General features: G+C 49.2%; 1 protein-coding gene and 1 long non-coding RNA gene across 5 annotated transcripts in view; one reads left to right on the plus strand and one right to left on the minus strand.

Moving 5' to 3' along the window:
• On the minus strand, positions 1 to 11,929 carry LOC113879976. The gene is made up of 2 exons (XR_003507549.1): positions 11,646 to 11,929; positions 1 to 411 (listed from the first exon to the last, which is right to left on the minus strand). It is a non-coding gene; the product is annotated as an uncharacterized LOC113879976 (long non-coding RNA).
• The window catches only part of DNAJA4 (DnaJ heat shock protein family (Hsp40) member A4), a 17,117-nt gene continuing 14,500 nt past the window's right edge, over positions 11,186 to 13,802 (plus strand). The window contains exons 1-2 of one of the 4 annotated variants that reach the window (XM_027521900.1): positions 11,186 to 11,815; positions 12,187 to 12,325. In XM_027521900.1, coding sequence (XP_027377701.1) covers positions 11,367 to 11,815; positions 12,187 to 12,325 — 588 coding nt within the window. In that variant the 5' untranslated portion in view covers positions 11,186 to 11,366. Of the gene's footprint in view, positions 11,816 to 11,954; positions 12,036 to 12,186; positions 12,326 to 13,051; positions 13,216 to 13,802 lie in introns of those variants that run through there. The other 3 variants (XM_027521901.1, XM_027521902.1, XM_027521903.1) reach the window with 3 other exon arrangements.

Here is a 13,802-nt window from a genome sequence, read left to right on the forward strand (position 1 = left end):
CTGGGGTGGGGGCAGCGTAGCTCAGGGGAGACTCTAGAGCCTAGGGTCATGACTTTTGCTAATCCAATGGGCTCTCTGAAGTTCCTGGCCAGATACGTTTTATCAGTCAGAGTTTTTGATGGCAGGCAACAGAAATTGGCTCTGGTGGTCTCTATCAGTTAGGATATAGTTAGCTGCTGTATTAGGAAAATCCCCAAATTTCAATCGTCTTACATAGCATAGATTTACTTATTGTACATATAAAGCCTCAAACGGCTGTTCCTGAGAGGTATGGGTATGTGTGTCGGGGGCAGGGGCGGGGGGCGGCGGGGAGGGGAACTCTGCTTCATACAGCAGTATAGATGTCCAGGCCTAAGGTAGCTCCACCATTCCACACGTGGCTTCCGAGGAGGTCAGCGGTCAATAAGCAGCCTGCAGACAGAGAAAGAGAGTAGAGGATTACACAGGAGGATTTTGTGGGCCTGAAGTTGTGTCTGTACCTTCCCTTCACTTTCCATTAGCCAGGAATCAGTAATGTTGCCCCACTCAACAGGAAGGCTATAGACGGACTTACAGAACTGACAGGATGGAGGGCCCCAGCCTTGAGAAGGAGGTTTTTCAAGATGCTCCAGGGAGCAAAGAAGCAGGGAGCAATAGATTTGCTGACTACTTCACAGCCAGGCAGGCTGGCCACTGTCACCCCTACCACGGCTGCCAAGAATTGCCTCCAGTCCTCCCTTGGCTCCTGGGATCACTGCATAGAAGCAAAAGGGATAGAAAAGAAAATCCACTCCTCAATTTGGAGGTGTTTTGCCCTCAGGGGATCTCACTCCATTATTTTCTGGGTCCTTGATCCACCCCAGTAAATTTTGAAACAATAAGTACGTAAAAAGTTGCTCAGCATTTTTGGTTCTCAGGGAAATGAAGATTAAAACCGTGATGTATGACTACACATTCACCAAAAAGGATTAAAGTTAAAAACATTGACAAAACCTAGTGCTGCCAAAGACACAGGCAACTGGAACTCATACACTTTGCTGGTGGGCATATATAACGGGGGTTGCTGTTGTTTACTCACTCAGTCGTGTACAACTCTTTGCAACCCCATGGACTGTATAGCCCACCAGGCTCCTTTGTCCAAAGGATTTCCCAGGCAAGAATATTGGAGTGGATTGCCATTTCCTTCTCCAAGGGAATCTTCCCAACCCAGGAACTGAACCCTTGTCCCCTCCATTGGCAGAATTCTTTACTGCTGAGACAACAGAGAAGCCCCACAAAGGAGTAACTAGGAAAAACTGTTTAGCAATTAAACATACACCTATGCTATGATCGAGTAAGCCCACTCCTGGGTATTTGCTGATCAGAAATGAAGTCATGTGCATGCGTGTGTGCGCGCCAAGTCACTTCAGTCATGTCTGACTCTTGGTGACGCTATGGATGGTAGCCTGCCACGCTCCTCTGTCCACAGGGATTCTCCAGGCAAGAATACTGGAGCGCTTAGTGAAAGTGAAAAAGGCATGCAATTTGTACAGTAAGGGATTTTAAGAGAGATGACATTCATATAAATTTTACTACAGTGTTTTGTGGCCATTCCCTCCTCCAGGGAATCTTCGCGACCCAGGGATTGAACCTGAGTCTGTGTCTCCTGCAGTGGCAGTTGGGTTCTTTACCACTAGCGCCACCTGCGAGGCCCTGAAATGAAGACATATGTTTAAACAAAGATTTGTACAGCAGCTGTATTCATGACAGACTACAACAGGAAACAGTGCAAAAGTCCATCATCAGAATAATGGATAAACAAACTGTTCTATCCGAACAACAGAATACTTCTCATCAATGCAGATGAACTACTGATACATATATAGCCATGGATAAATCTCAAATATACAATGAGCAAAAGTAACCAGACCAAAAAATATACATACTATATGGCCCCATGGATGTGGAGTTCAACAGTAAGCTGACTCAATCTGCGGTGACAGCTCAGGATCCAGTGGTTGCCTCTTACCTGCAGGTATGTTCGTTCTAAGATCCCCAGTGGATGCCTGAGACCATAGACAATACTGAGCCACACATATACTATTTTTTCCCATGCATATATAACTGTGATACTTTAATTTATAAACTAGGCACATGAAGAGATTGATAAAAGTAATAATAAAATACAATTAAGGTGAGCATTTCCATAGTGTAGTAGTTATTGTTTGTCTCACAAGCAAAATGTCCCCAGTTTGAAACTGGATGGAAACATGTTTAAGGCTTCCTCAGTGGTTCAGACGGTAAAGAATCCACCTGCCGTGCACGAGACCTGGGTTTGATCCCTGGGTCAGGAAGATCCCCTGGAGAAGGAAATGGCTACAATACACTATAGTAAAATTTTTGTGAACGTCCTCTCTCTCTCTCTCAAAATTCCTTATTGTACAAATTTCATGCCTTTTCCACCTGCACCAAGACTTGCCATGTACTGTGGCCATTAAGTCTTTTTTTTTCTTTTTTTATAATTATTTTAAAAGGATATTGTTATTATTAATACATTATTTTATTTTATTGACCATGCTGCAATGCATGTGGGATCTTAGTTCCCAGATGAGGGATCAAAGCTGTGCCCCTTGCAGTGGGAGCTCAGAGCCTTAACCACTGGACCACCAGGGAAATCTCAGCCATAACTCTTGCAGTTTGAGGGGTGATGGCAAATCTAGCTCAAATTTCTTTTTCCTTCTTCACAATTTCACTGATAGAAGATTCATTCTTACCTTAGATCTTAGCAACCTCAGCATACAATTTTTTTTTCTTTCCTGATTGAGACCTTTACCTTTTCCCTTTCAGGAGGCACTTTATGGCTTCTCTTTGGTGTTATCTTAATTGTCAGCATCACTATACTTTGGCCACTTGTTCCAAAGAGCTGACTCATTGGAAAAGACCCTGATGCTGGGTAAGATTGAGGGCAGGAGAAGGGGACGACAGAGGATGAGATGGTTGGGTGGCATCACCAACTCGATGGACATGAGTTTGGGTAAACTCTGGGAGTTGGTGATGGACAGGGAGGCCTGGTTTGCTGCGGTTCATGGGGTCGCAGAGTCAGACATGACTGAGTGACTGAACTGAACTCTTGGGCTTTGAGGCCATTAAGTAAAATAGGGGTTACCTATACACAAGCATTGCGACACTATGGCAATTGATCTGATAACAGACATGGTTACTAAGTGACTAGCAGGTGGGATACACAGGATGGTGTGAGAATTCATTATGCTACTCAAAATGGCATGCACTTTAAAATTTTTGAGTTATTTTTGGAATTTTTGGACATTAAATAATTGACCATAGGTTAACTGAAATGGTGGAAAGTGAAACCATGGGTAAAGCGTGACTACTGTAATGAGGAAACCTTCTAGGGTGATGAAAATTTTCTCTCTCCATCTGGGTGGTGGTCACACGGTATACACGTGTAAAGTCACTGATCAGTCGACTGTGAATTTTACTATGTATAATGTATATTTTAATGAAGTACACAAAACTCTTAATATGATAAAAGTTTGGCCTTTTGGGGGGTTACGATGGTCCCGCTCAGGTTAACAGGGGGATTTTCTGAGCTCTGCCCCCTGGCTCTGGGTGTGCAGCGGGATGTGCTTCTTGTGAATGCTGCGAGTGGGACGTGGACCCAAGTTTGGGACACCCATCACCTGGCCTCATGGCACTTTCTCTCTCCACTGCACAGCGACCAGAGGTTTCTGCAGAGATTCAGCCTCTCCTGGCCCTTGCTGGCAAACAATATGCCTTGCTGCTGGTTAAACTTCCATTTCTTTGATGAGCGGTGAGGCTCAACTTCTGAAGGATGGTTACTGGCCATTTTCGTTTTTTTGTTCAGAGCCTCATGTTTTCTAGGGCCCTCTTCCACAAACCACTTGTCAGCTAACCAGAAAAGAAAAATATATTTCTGACAAGCAAGCATTTCTAAAGGATCTCTTTTTTGCAGCAAAATTCTGTTTTTTCTTCTGTGTTTCTCCCAGGAGGTTTTTAGAGGGTATTTTTTTGGTAATGACAAAAATAACAATTATAAATGAAACTAAATGATCATTAATGCAGGTAAAATAGGTTCAAATCCCCCAAACTGGACAGCCTGTAGCATTCTAGAGCTCTCCCAAAAATTTTTATGCTTTCCAGAGGCTAAGTAAGGGTCCCTGTATAATATGCTCAACCCCTTCTTCCAGATCTACCCTACACACACACACACACACACACACACACACCCTTGCACACATGCATGCATGTATACTCACTCACAACCACCCCCCCCCCAAAGTTTGAGAGTTTAGCAGACTAAAGATGGGTGAGTGAGGAGGAGGTGAGGAGACAGAGGTGCTGACAGCCCCCATCATTCAAGCCACTCTTGATCTTATCAGCTCTCTGCCCTCTTCTCTTCTCCACACTCCTTCCTCAGGATGTAAAAAGTCGTCCTGTGTGTCACGCCAGGTGATTTCCCATCGTCTTTTAAGGCCCTGCCCAGAAAATCTCAAACTCCTCTCTAATGTGTTTCCTAACATATTTTTTTCATATGGTTTCCATTCTGAGAACAGCTCAAAGCCAGGTACTGAGATGTTCATGTTTCTTTAAATGTTATGTCCCCGTCATCATAATAGAACTGCAGCGTCTCTCTGCTTCTGAACAAATTCCAGGCTTGTTCTCCCAAGTCCTGAGCTGGGGAACAGCACTGCGCTGTTCTGACAGTACAAATAAGGGCTCTGAGTGGGTCGTGGAGCCAAGAAGGGTGAGCCGGGTTAAGACCATGGAGAAACTTCAATGCCAAGGGAAAGGATTTGGATTTGATTATCCTGTTCAGGGATCCATCAGACGCTTTAGAGCTAGGCTGTGACTGGAACAGAACTGAGCTTCTGGAATTTCATCATTTTTAAGTTGCTGGCAAGGAAGGAGAATGCTTAGAGAGGGCAAGGCAAGGAGGACAGGGTTTGCCTTAAGCCAGAGGACAGAGCTGGGAGACTTCTCTGAGCAGTAGCCACAACTTCTGGTAATGGGGAAGGAGAGAGAGAGAGAGGAATTGATGACAGCCTGAGTGTCTAAGGGAGACGCCAGCTCCTCCCTCCTGGTCTGGGAGAGTCTGTAATTTGCTAGGAACCATACTTAACATGAGATGGGACCAGCCCAGGACATGCACAGATCTGAAGAAACTATTAAGAGTGGCATTAACTAGACACCCAGGGTGTCCGACAACAGCATCATCATTTGGTGAGTGTCTCAGTTCAATTCCCATGGAGAAGGGAGAGAGATTTCAGCTTTCCATCCTACTAGGCTTTCTGTATTCCCCAACGTGATACTTCTAGGCAAATGCATTTACACAGCTCTCTGCATCAAACAGCAAGGGCCAATATTTATTGCATTCTGTGCCAAGTACTGTCTTAAGGGCTTTTCATTTGGATAATTTATATATGTGCATGTATCATCATATATATAATTTTATATATGCCTCACAGACCATCTTTCACAGATGAGAAACTGAGGCAGTCAAGTTAAGTAACTTGCCCAAGGTCACACAGCTAGAGAATGGCAGAGCGAGAATCACACCCAACGGTGCTAATGGGTTTATTTTCTGAAAAGAACAAAATTAGGACACAGCAGAATAGGCTTCTGGGCCCAGCTCAGCAGCTGACTAGTGCAAGGTGGGGCACGTCATCTTTTAAGTGTATGCCCTCATGACGGTGGACCATGATGAATGTTCAAGACCTTAAGGTTGATAGTTTCATCGATATATACATATATCAAACCTTATAAATGGTACACTTTACTACGCGCCAGTCATTGTATGTCAATTACACCTCAATAAAGCTGCTTTAAAAAACTGATAACTGTATGATGAAATTAAAATATTTGTAATTTCTACAGGAACTCTTGTGACCCCACTGCAATGTTCGAGTATGATGCATAAAATCTGTGATTCACTTCTGAATCTAAGTGCTGCTTTGCTCAGAAGAGCAAAGTGTCTCCAAATTAAAACTTGGAGCCACAATGACTTGAGATGTTTTGTCATCTGGCATACCTGAAAATAGAACACAAAGTATGCAGTGAGGCTGTTTATAACAATATAGCAATTTTGTTGAAGTAAAGGAACACAATAAATATGATGGAATAAATATACAACAGTTTCTTAAAGTACACCACTTAAAGCCCTGTGGGGGCTTTAACTCTGAAAATCCAACTCTGCCCACTGGTCCACACCCCACTCCATCTCTGTTCCAGAAACACTGATTATTTCAAACGGTCAAATTCGTACACACTTTGAAGCCTTCACCTGGGCCGTTGTCTATGCCTGGAACTCTTTACCACTGGCACTGCAGGGCAGTCTCCTTCTCAACCTCTAGGTCTCAACATGAACATGACACCACACACACACACACACACACACACACACACACACACACACGTGCGCGTGTGCGACCTCCATGATCACTCAGTAAGAGAATACTCCTCCTTCATGGCTCTCATCACAACTCGGACGCGGAGGTTTACCTCCCCACCGGCCCGTGTGGGCTCTGAGTCTCTCCTTGGATTTTCTCATCCTCCCCAGTGCTGGGAGGCAGAATGTACTGTCCTGACACATGAAAGCATGGATACATCTCCTCTCCGGGCTCTGCGACCACACGAGATGGGGCGCCCTGGTGGGAACACTGGAAAGTATAAATACAGGGCAGGCTGACCACTCCCTCACTTTCTTAGTTCTTTCTCCCCCACGATGGGAGGCGGCCCTGACCTCGCAGTTGCTCTGTGTGCAGGCTGAGTTCCAGAGGAAGTGGGCTCTCGGAGACCATGCCCTCAAACACAAACGTCACAGGAGCTTGGGTTTTGTTTGTTAAAGCACGATGGTAGCAGATACCTATCTCAATATGAGTTCTTAGAAAAACTCTCTAGGAGTGCTGGCAAAACGGGCCCATGCTGAGGGTCACCCAGAGTGCTTGGGTTCAGGTGCTCAGGCCTGGCCAGTCTGTGAGCTCCTCCAGGGCAGACCCAGCCTGCGTCCAGCGCTGCACTGCTGGTGCGCAGCACAGAGCCAGACACACAGCGCGTGCACATCAACCATCTGTTTTGGTGCAACCAAAAAATTCCATCTTGAGAGCACTGGCTCTCTGCCAGGAACACATTAAGTACTTCATATATACTTGTCCCTATGACTCTTTACAATAAACCCATGAAGTTGGTGTTCTTACCCTCATTTTACAGAGGAGGGAATTGAGATTCAGAGGGAGGTAATTTGCCCAAAGGCACACACCCAGTGAGAGGCCGAGCCTCTCCAAGCAAAGTCCCTAGGGATAGTCAAACAATGGCCTGGAGTGACAACTGCTAGTTTCAGTTCAGTTGCTCAGTCGGGTCTGATTCTTTGCGACCCCATGAACCACAGCACACCAGGCCTCCCTGTCCATCACCAACTCCTGGAGTTCACTCAAACTCATGTCCATTGAGTCGGTGAGGCCATCCAGCCATCTCATCCTCTGTTGTCACCTTCTCCTCCTGCCCCCAATCCCTCCCAGCATCAGGGTCTTTTCCAATGAGTCAATTCTTCGCATGAGGTGGCCAAAGTACTGGAGTTTCAGCTTCAGCATCAGTCCTTCCAATGAACACCCAGGACTGATCTCCTTTAGGACGGACTGGTTGGATCTCCTTGCAGTCCAAGGGACTCTCAAGAGTCTTCTACAACACCACAGTTCAAAAGCATCAATTCTTCGGCACTCAGCTTTCTTCACAGTCCAACTCTCCCATCCATACATGACCACTGGAAAAACCATAGCCTTGACTAGACGAACCTTTGTTGGCAAAGTAATATCTCTGCTTTTCAATATACTATCTAGGTTGGTCATAACTTTCCTTCCAAGGAGTAAGCGTCTTTTAATTTCATGGCTGCAATCACCATCTGCAGTTATTTTGGAGCCCCCCAAAATAAACTCTGACACTGTTTAGGGGCCAACAAATTAACATCCTCCCACTGGAGAAACCCTGTGACCCCCTGCCCCTTTCCCCACGCCAAGCACCAGCTTCATGGTTCCTGGCCTGGGTGCCACCTGGGCAGTGGCCCTCTGCTCCTTTCATCACCCTGCTCTCATGGCTTCAGCTCTGTTTCACACTCAGGTTGCTCCTTTTGCTCGCTGATGGCTGTTCTTCCTCCTCCCACTTCCTAAAAGCAGGTATTCCTCACGGCTTCCCCTTGACACTATCTTCCTCCCTCTACACATTCTCTCTCTAGGCCAGCCTTTGTCAACTCCGTAAAGGGGACTCTCAATCTGCATGTCCAACTCAGACCTCTCCCAGCCCCTGGTGACAGCTACTGCTTATTCCTCCCAGAAGGCTGCTCCTGCTCTGAAACCGTCAGTGGCTCCCAGGAGCTATCAGAAGAGGAACAAACTCACAAACTGCTCCCCGAGGCACTCAGGGCTCGACGGCACCCGTCTCCACTTCTCTCCCAAATCAGAAGCCTTCATCCGGGCCAGCACTGTGCTCTCTGCCTTTATTCTACTGTCCCTTCAGCACGAACCCCTCCCTCCCACCTCTGTGCCGGGCAGCTCTCAGTCCCTGGTCTAAGGCTCAGACCCTCCCCCAGAAGTCCTTCCAGACCCCTTCCCCATTCATGGGTGACTTTCCCACTTCAGCTGACTCCATGGAGAACCTGTTCCAGGCAGCTTTGGTGAGAGCTACTTCTCTGCCTGCTTTGACTCTCCTTCCACCCTGGGTCACAAGGGGACTCTGATACTGGAAGTCAGGGAAAATGCCCAATCTATGCCTTTTAGTTTTGCCTCTTCATCTAGAAGTCTCCTCAGCTGCAAAGTGACGGGGGTGGAATTGGATCGGCATTTCCCTCGTTTCCAAGTACCACAATTCTTGCTTTCTTCTTCTGCCACCTGCACTATCACATACTTCAGTTCAGTTCAGTTCAGTCACTTAGTCGTGTCCGGCTCTTCGAGACCCCACGAATCGCAGCACGCCAGGCCCCCCTGTCCATCACCAACTCCCGGAGTTCACCCAGACTCACGTCCATCGAGTCAGTGATGCCATCAATATTACTTACCTTACATATTTATCTACATGTTTAACCTAAATAAAAAAACAAATTAAAAGGAAACTTCACATTGCTTTCTGTGACTCAAAAACCAATGTCATTTTCAATAAAGGTTGCAATGAAGAAAAAGTGAACCCTGAAAACAAACAGAACCAATAGAGTAAGAAATGTCTATGCACAGCCTCAAATCCTCCCATGCATAATTCAAGGAAACAAATGTCCTAGAACTTCAAAGGCATGGTCAAAGGTAAACAAACCTGGATGCTAGCTGAAGTGGTAAAGAGAGACTTTAATCAATAGTAACTATTGCAATAAGGAAAAGAGATCAGCATGAACTGAACTCTGCTTTATTCTGCACAGAAATAGCTGGGTATTTTAAAGTGAAAATGAAGGAGAAGGGAGGGAGGCAAGGCGGGGGGGGGAGGGGGGTAGTGCTCAGCAGAGTCAGAGAAGTGAAAAATTACCAAAGGTCAAGTGTAAATTCAACTAGGCCAATAGCGTCTGCTAGCTGATATTACTGAAGTTAGAATTCAATTGTCCCACGGAGATCGGAAGACAGAGGCCCTGTCCTCAGGGGCTGGCTGGAACAGACAATAAAAATCTTTGGCAGCCTTGAGTTTTCTCAGGCAAGCAGTCTGGGGCAGTGTTGGTGTCATCTTAGGGAGGCAGTTTTGAGCAGTTAGAAACTATGTTAGTACTTGTTCAAGTCTTTACAGGTCAAGGTTGAGGCCAAAGTTGAGAAAAGGGCTCTGAGGAGCCTGGCTAGAGTTTCACAAAGGAAAGAATCTTTGTCAGCTTCTTCAGCTTAGATAGGTCTTCCCTGGTGGCTCAGTCGGTAAAGCGTCTGCCTTCAATGTGGGAGATTCAGGTTCAACCCCTGGATCAGGAAGATCCCCTGGAGAAGGAAATGGCAACCCACTCCAGTATTCCTGCTTGGAGAATTCCATAGACAGTGAAGCCTAGTGGGTTACAGTCCATGGGGTCACAAAGAGTTGGACATGACTGAATGACTAACACTTTTCAGCTTAGAAAAAAGCAAAAAGAACAAAATGCATCATGGTGTGATGAGACTATGTGCCAGGTGCTTCAGGAGGTGAGGCAGATACTGTTAATATTATCCCAATTAAAAGGCTGAGGAATCTAAGGCTCAGTTAAATCACCTGCCTAAGGGCAGGCAGCCTGATGTAGCAACTGGAACCTAGGTCTCACTGGTCCCAGAGTTCACAGTCCCATTCTATGCATCTAGGCTCTGACCACTCACAGAGGCCCTTCCTGCCACTGCCACTGGTTCAGACTACTGAATCCGGGTGAATGTGTGGTGCAGGGCAGTGGTTCTCGGCTCTGGCTGCACACTGGAATCACCTGGAGAACTTGAAAAGGACTGACACTTGGGTTCCACCAAGAGAAGTTTGGATGCGATTAGTCTGGGGTGCAGCCTGGACACAGGGATTTTTAGATGCGCCCAAGTGATCCCCATGAACAGCCAGGTTTGAGATCCACTGTCTTAGAAGCCTTCACAGTCATCATCCCATTTGATCCCTGCAAGAGCCCCGTGGGGGTGGCAGCAAGTGGCAACGACCATGTCCTGCTGACGAAGAAACAAGTTCAGAGAGGCTAAGCTTATCTAGTTAACATCCAGATATACAATCAAGCTTGTTGACTTCCAGCTCTGAGTTCTCTGCTCTCCAGTGGTCTAATTGAGAGGGAAAAAGCAATGTTTCCAAGAACAGAAATGAGCAGCTTAATTTCTCTTGGAAGTTAAAAGTCGTTTCTCACCCCCACTGACTACCTGGAGGAGGGTATGGTGCTCGCCTCAGCCACAGGACCCAAAACGAGGCCAAGGGATCTCAGGCAGGTGAGCAGCGGCCTCCCCTCCCTGATAGCGTTCCACCCGCAGAAGCCAAGGCCTGCAATTCTCTGATAGTGCTGCCTGCCACGCCCAAGTCACTACAGCGAGTAGCCATCCTGGCTCCCAGGCACCCACTGGGAGCTGGGCACAGAGGAAAGAAGTCAGGGTCTTGTTACCGCAGGGAGGGTCCTGCTGCAGTCTCCAGAACCACTCTCCTACCCGACTCCCCATGCCCATTGCGCCCACCAGTCTGGATCAACCACGATGGTTCCGAGGGGAGGGGTCTCTGTCCACCTTTGGGAGACATGGGGGACGTCACTGCTCCTACCTAACGGGCGTCATCTGGGGGACGTCACTGCTTACTCTTGGGAGACTTCAGGGGTTCCCAGTCGTGGGTAGTTGAGAGACCACCATCCACAGCTGGGGCCAGCAAAGCATCACTGTACGCATCTGGAAGGGCCTGGGCTCACTTCAGCCTTGAAGATGCCCCGGGGGGTGCCAGCATCTGCAGGGCCTTGGGAAATGCTGCCCCAGCACCGTAGAGAGCCCCCACCCACTCAAAACCCCTCAAAAATGCAACAATACGAGGCAGGCCTCAGGGCGCATCCCAGCCATGACCAAACAGAGGACGGCCACACCCCCAGGGAGAGGCCGGGTGGGGAACGCGGGGCGCAGCCCTCCCAGTCCAACCCCCTGGGGCAGGGTTCCCGCGAACGCTGCCCTTCAGGCCACCCGATCCTCGAGCCGGCCAGATCCACGGACCCGCGGAAGGGAAAGGGGACGGCCTCGGGTCGGCGGGACGGCCGTCGGAAGGCGCCCTCCACGCCGAAGCCGTCTTCCAAACACCCGAACATGGCCCGGGGCGGCAGTCAGCACTGGAGCTCCGGAGAGTCAGACGGGCGGCCGGAGGAGCAGACGACCGAGGATACCGGGTGAGCCGGAGGGGTGTCGCGCCGGGCCGGGGCGTCGGGAGTCCAGGCCGAGAACCTGCAGCCGCGCCCCAGCCCACCAGGTCCAGGCGCCGCCGGAACCTCCGCGAAGGTTCTGGGCCTTTGTGGCGTCACTGTCTCCTTGCGGAACCTTCCGCCGGCGCCGAATAAAACCCGCCGCGGAGGAGCCGGCGGCTCGAGTGCGGCGGTGCCGGGCGCGGAGGTCGGCCCGGCGCGGGCGGACGGGAGGGCGGGGGCGGCGGCGGCGGCTGCGGCCGTGACCGTGACGCGCGGGCGGGCGGCGGGGGCGCGGGCCAGGGGCCCGGCGGGGGCGTCCGGGGCTCGCTGACCGTCCTGCCCGCCCCACCCCGCAGAGACAAGATGGTGAAGGAGACCCAGTACTATGACATCCTGGGGGTGAAGCCCAGCGCCTCCCCGGAGGAGATCAAGAAGGCCTATCGGAAGCTGGCGCTCAAGTACCACCCAGACAAGAACCCGGATGAGGGCGAGAAGGTGCTGGCCGGGCTCGGGGCGGCGCGGGCCGGGCTCGCGTGGGGCCCGCCGTCAATTATTCAGCCCGCAGCTCGGGGGCTGTGAATTATTGAAGGCGGCGGGGAACCCGAGCCACGCTTGTTGATGAGGCGGTCGCCAGGTGCCGCGCGCATCCCGCCGCGGGGCCGGGCTGGGGCCTGGGGTGGCCCGAGGCCGAAGGGGGCGCGGCGCGGTCAGATGGAGGGCACTTCGCCGAGCCCCAGGCTCGCAGGGCGGAGTATCGGGACTGGTGACCCCTGGCGACTCCCCGCTCGGCCCATTCATTCCTCTGTTCGCTCCACAAGTGTTTAGGGGGCGCCTCCGAATACCGGGGAGGGCCGGGACGGAAACGTGAGGGGCCCGTTCTCCTAGGGTTTGCGGACATTACTCTAGGAAAGGCTGCCAGCACGCAGGGAAACTGAGGCACATGCGATCAGAAGTTGTGTTCCTGCTGGGAACGACTGGATTTGAATTAGTCTTGTTCTGGTTTTCCCTGTTGATGCACAAGCCTTGGAGATGAATTTCTTTAATCTGAACTAGGACCTTGGACATCCCGGTGTCCCTCTGGAGAATGGCTGACTGAGTTTGTCCTGTGTGCCTGTCTCCTGCTTGATCAAGGTTGTCAGACACTGAATAATCACCTTTTCTTTATTAAACAGGGACACGGAGATCTTTAACCTGACACATCATTTTATATGAACATTCCAGGTTTTCTGTGACTGATGACCCGCAGTTGACCCTAAGGACCAATAATAGGCTGAAAAATGCTCTGCACACATAAATGAAAGGCCTAAATGAAACTTTTTCATCCTGTTCATAGAAGAATCAACCTGCTTTTTATGCCCAAGGAGGCTCATTACCCACCAGAGTAGGTGATTAGAAGCATGAGGCATTTATCCTTGGGAAAGCTTATTGGCCTTCTCACTCCTCCTCTGACTTCTTGCTGTTGTCTTATAAAACCTGGGATGTCCTGGATGGTTGTTGGGAGGTGGGGTTTTGTAGTAGGTGATAGCGATGACACTTGGGCCACTTCTGAGGCCGTAGTTCACTCGTCTAGCACTTAGACTTGCCCGAAACAGCGCTAGTATCAAAATACCTGTCTGTGGGAGCGTTTGCAAGCTGGAGAAAGCTGCCTAAGAAGGTTGGCTGGGTGGCAACAGTGATAGAATGTTTATATTTAGCCACATGTGCCGAGTGTGGCTGTCACAAGTTTAAAATGCTTTCCTGTAAGACCATTTGTCTGTTACTTGTGTTCTTTCTCATCTATATTTAGGTGGCTTACTGTAGCTTTGAAAGTCACTGGCTTTTTATGTAGTGTTGGTGATTCATGGATTTGTTCCCTATATTCATTGTAGGCTGTTTGTGAGAACATCCTTTAAGGAGAGCACAGCCAGGCTTCTAATTTCACGTTTCAGGGGCAGCGTGTGGGACAGTCTCTGACCCCGGTTCAGGTCAGATC

The sequence above is a fragment of the Bos indicus x Bos taurus genome, chromosome 21 (assembly GCF_003369695.1).
Source record: "Bos indicus x Bos taurus breed Angus x Brahman F1 hybrid chromosome 21, Bos_hybrid_MaternalHap_v2.0, whole genome shotgun sequence".
Classification (NCBI taxonomy): Eukaryota; Metazoa; Chordata; class Mammalia; order Artiodactyla; family Bovidae; genus Bos; species Bos indicus x Bos taurus.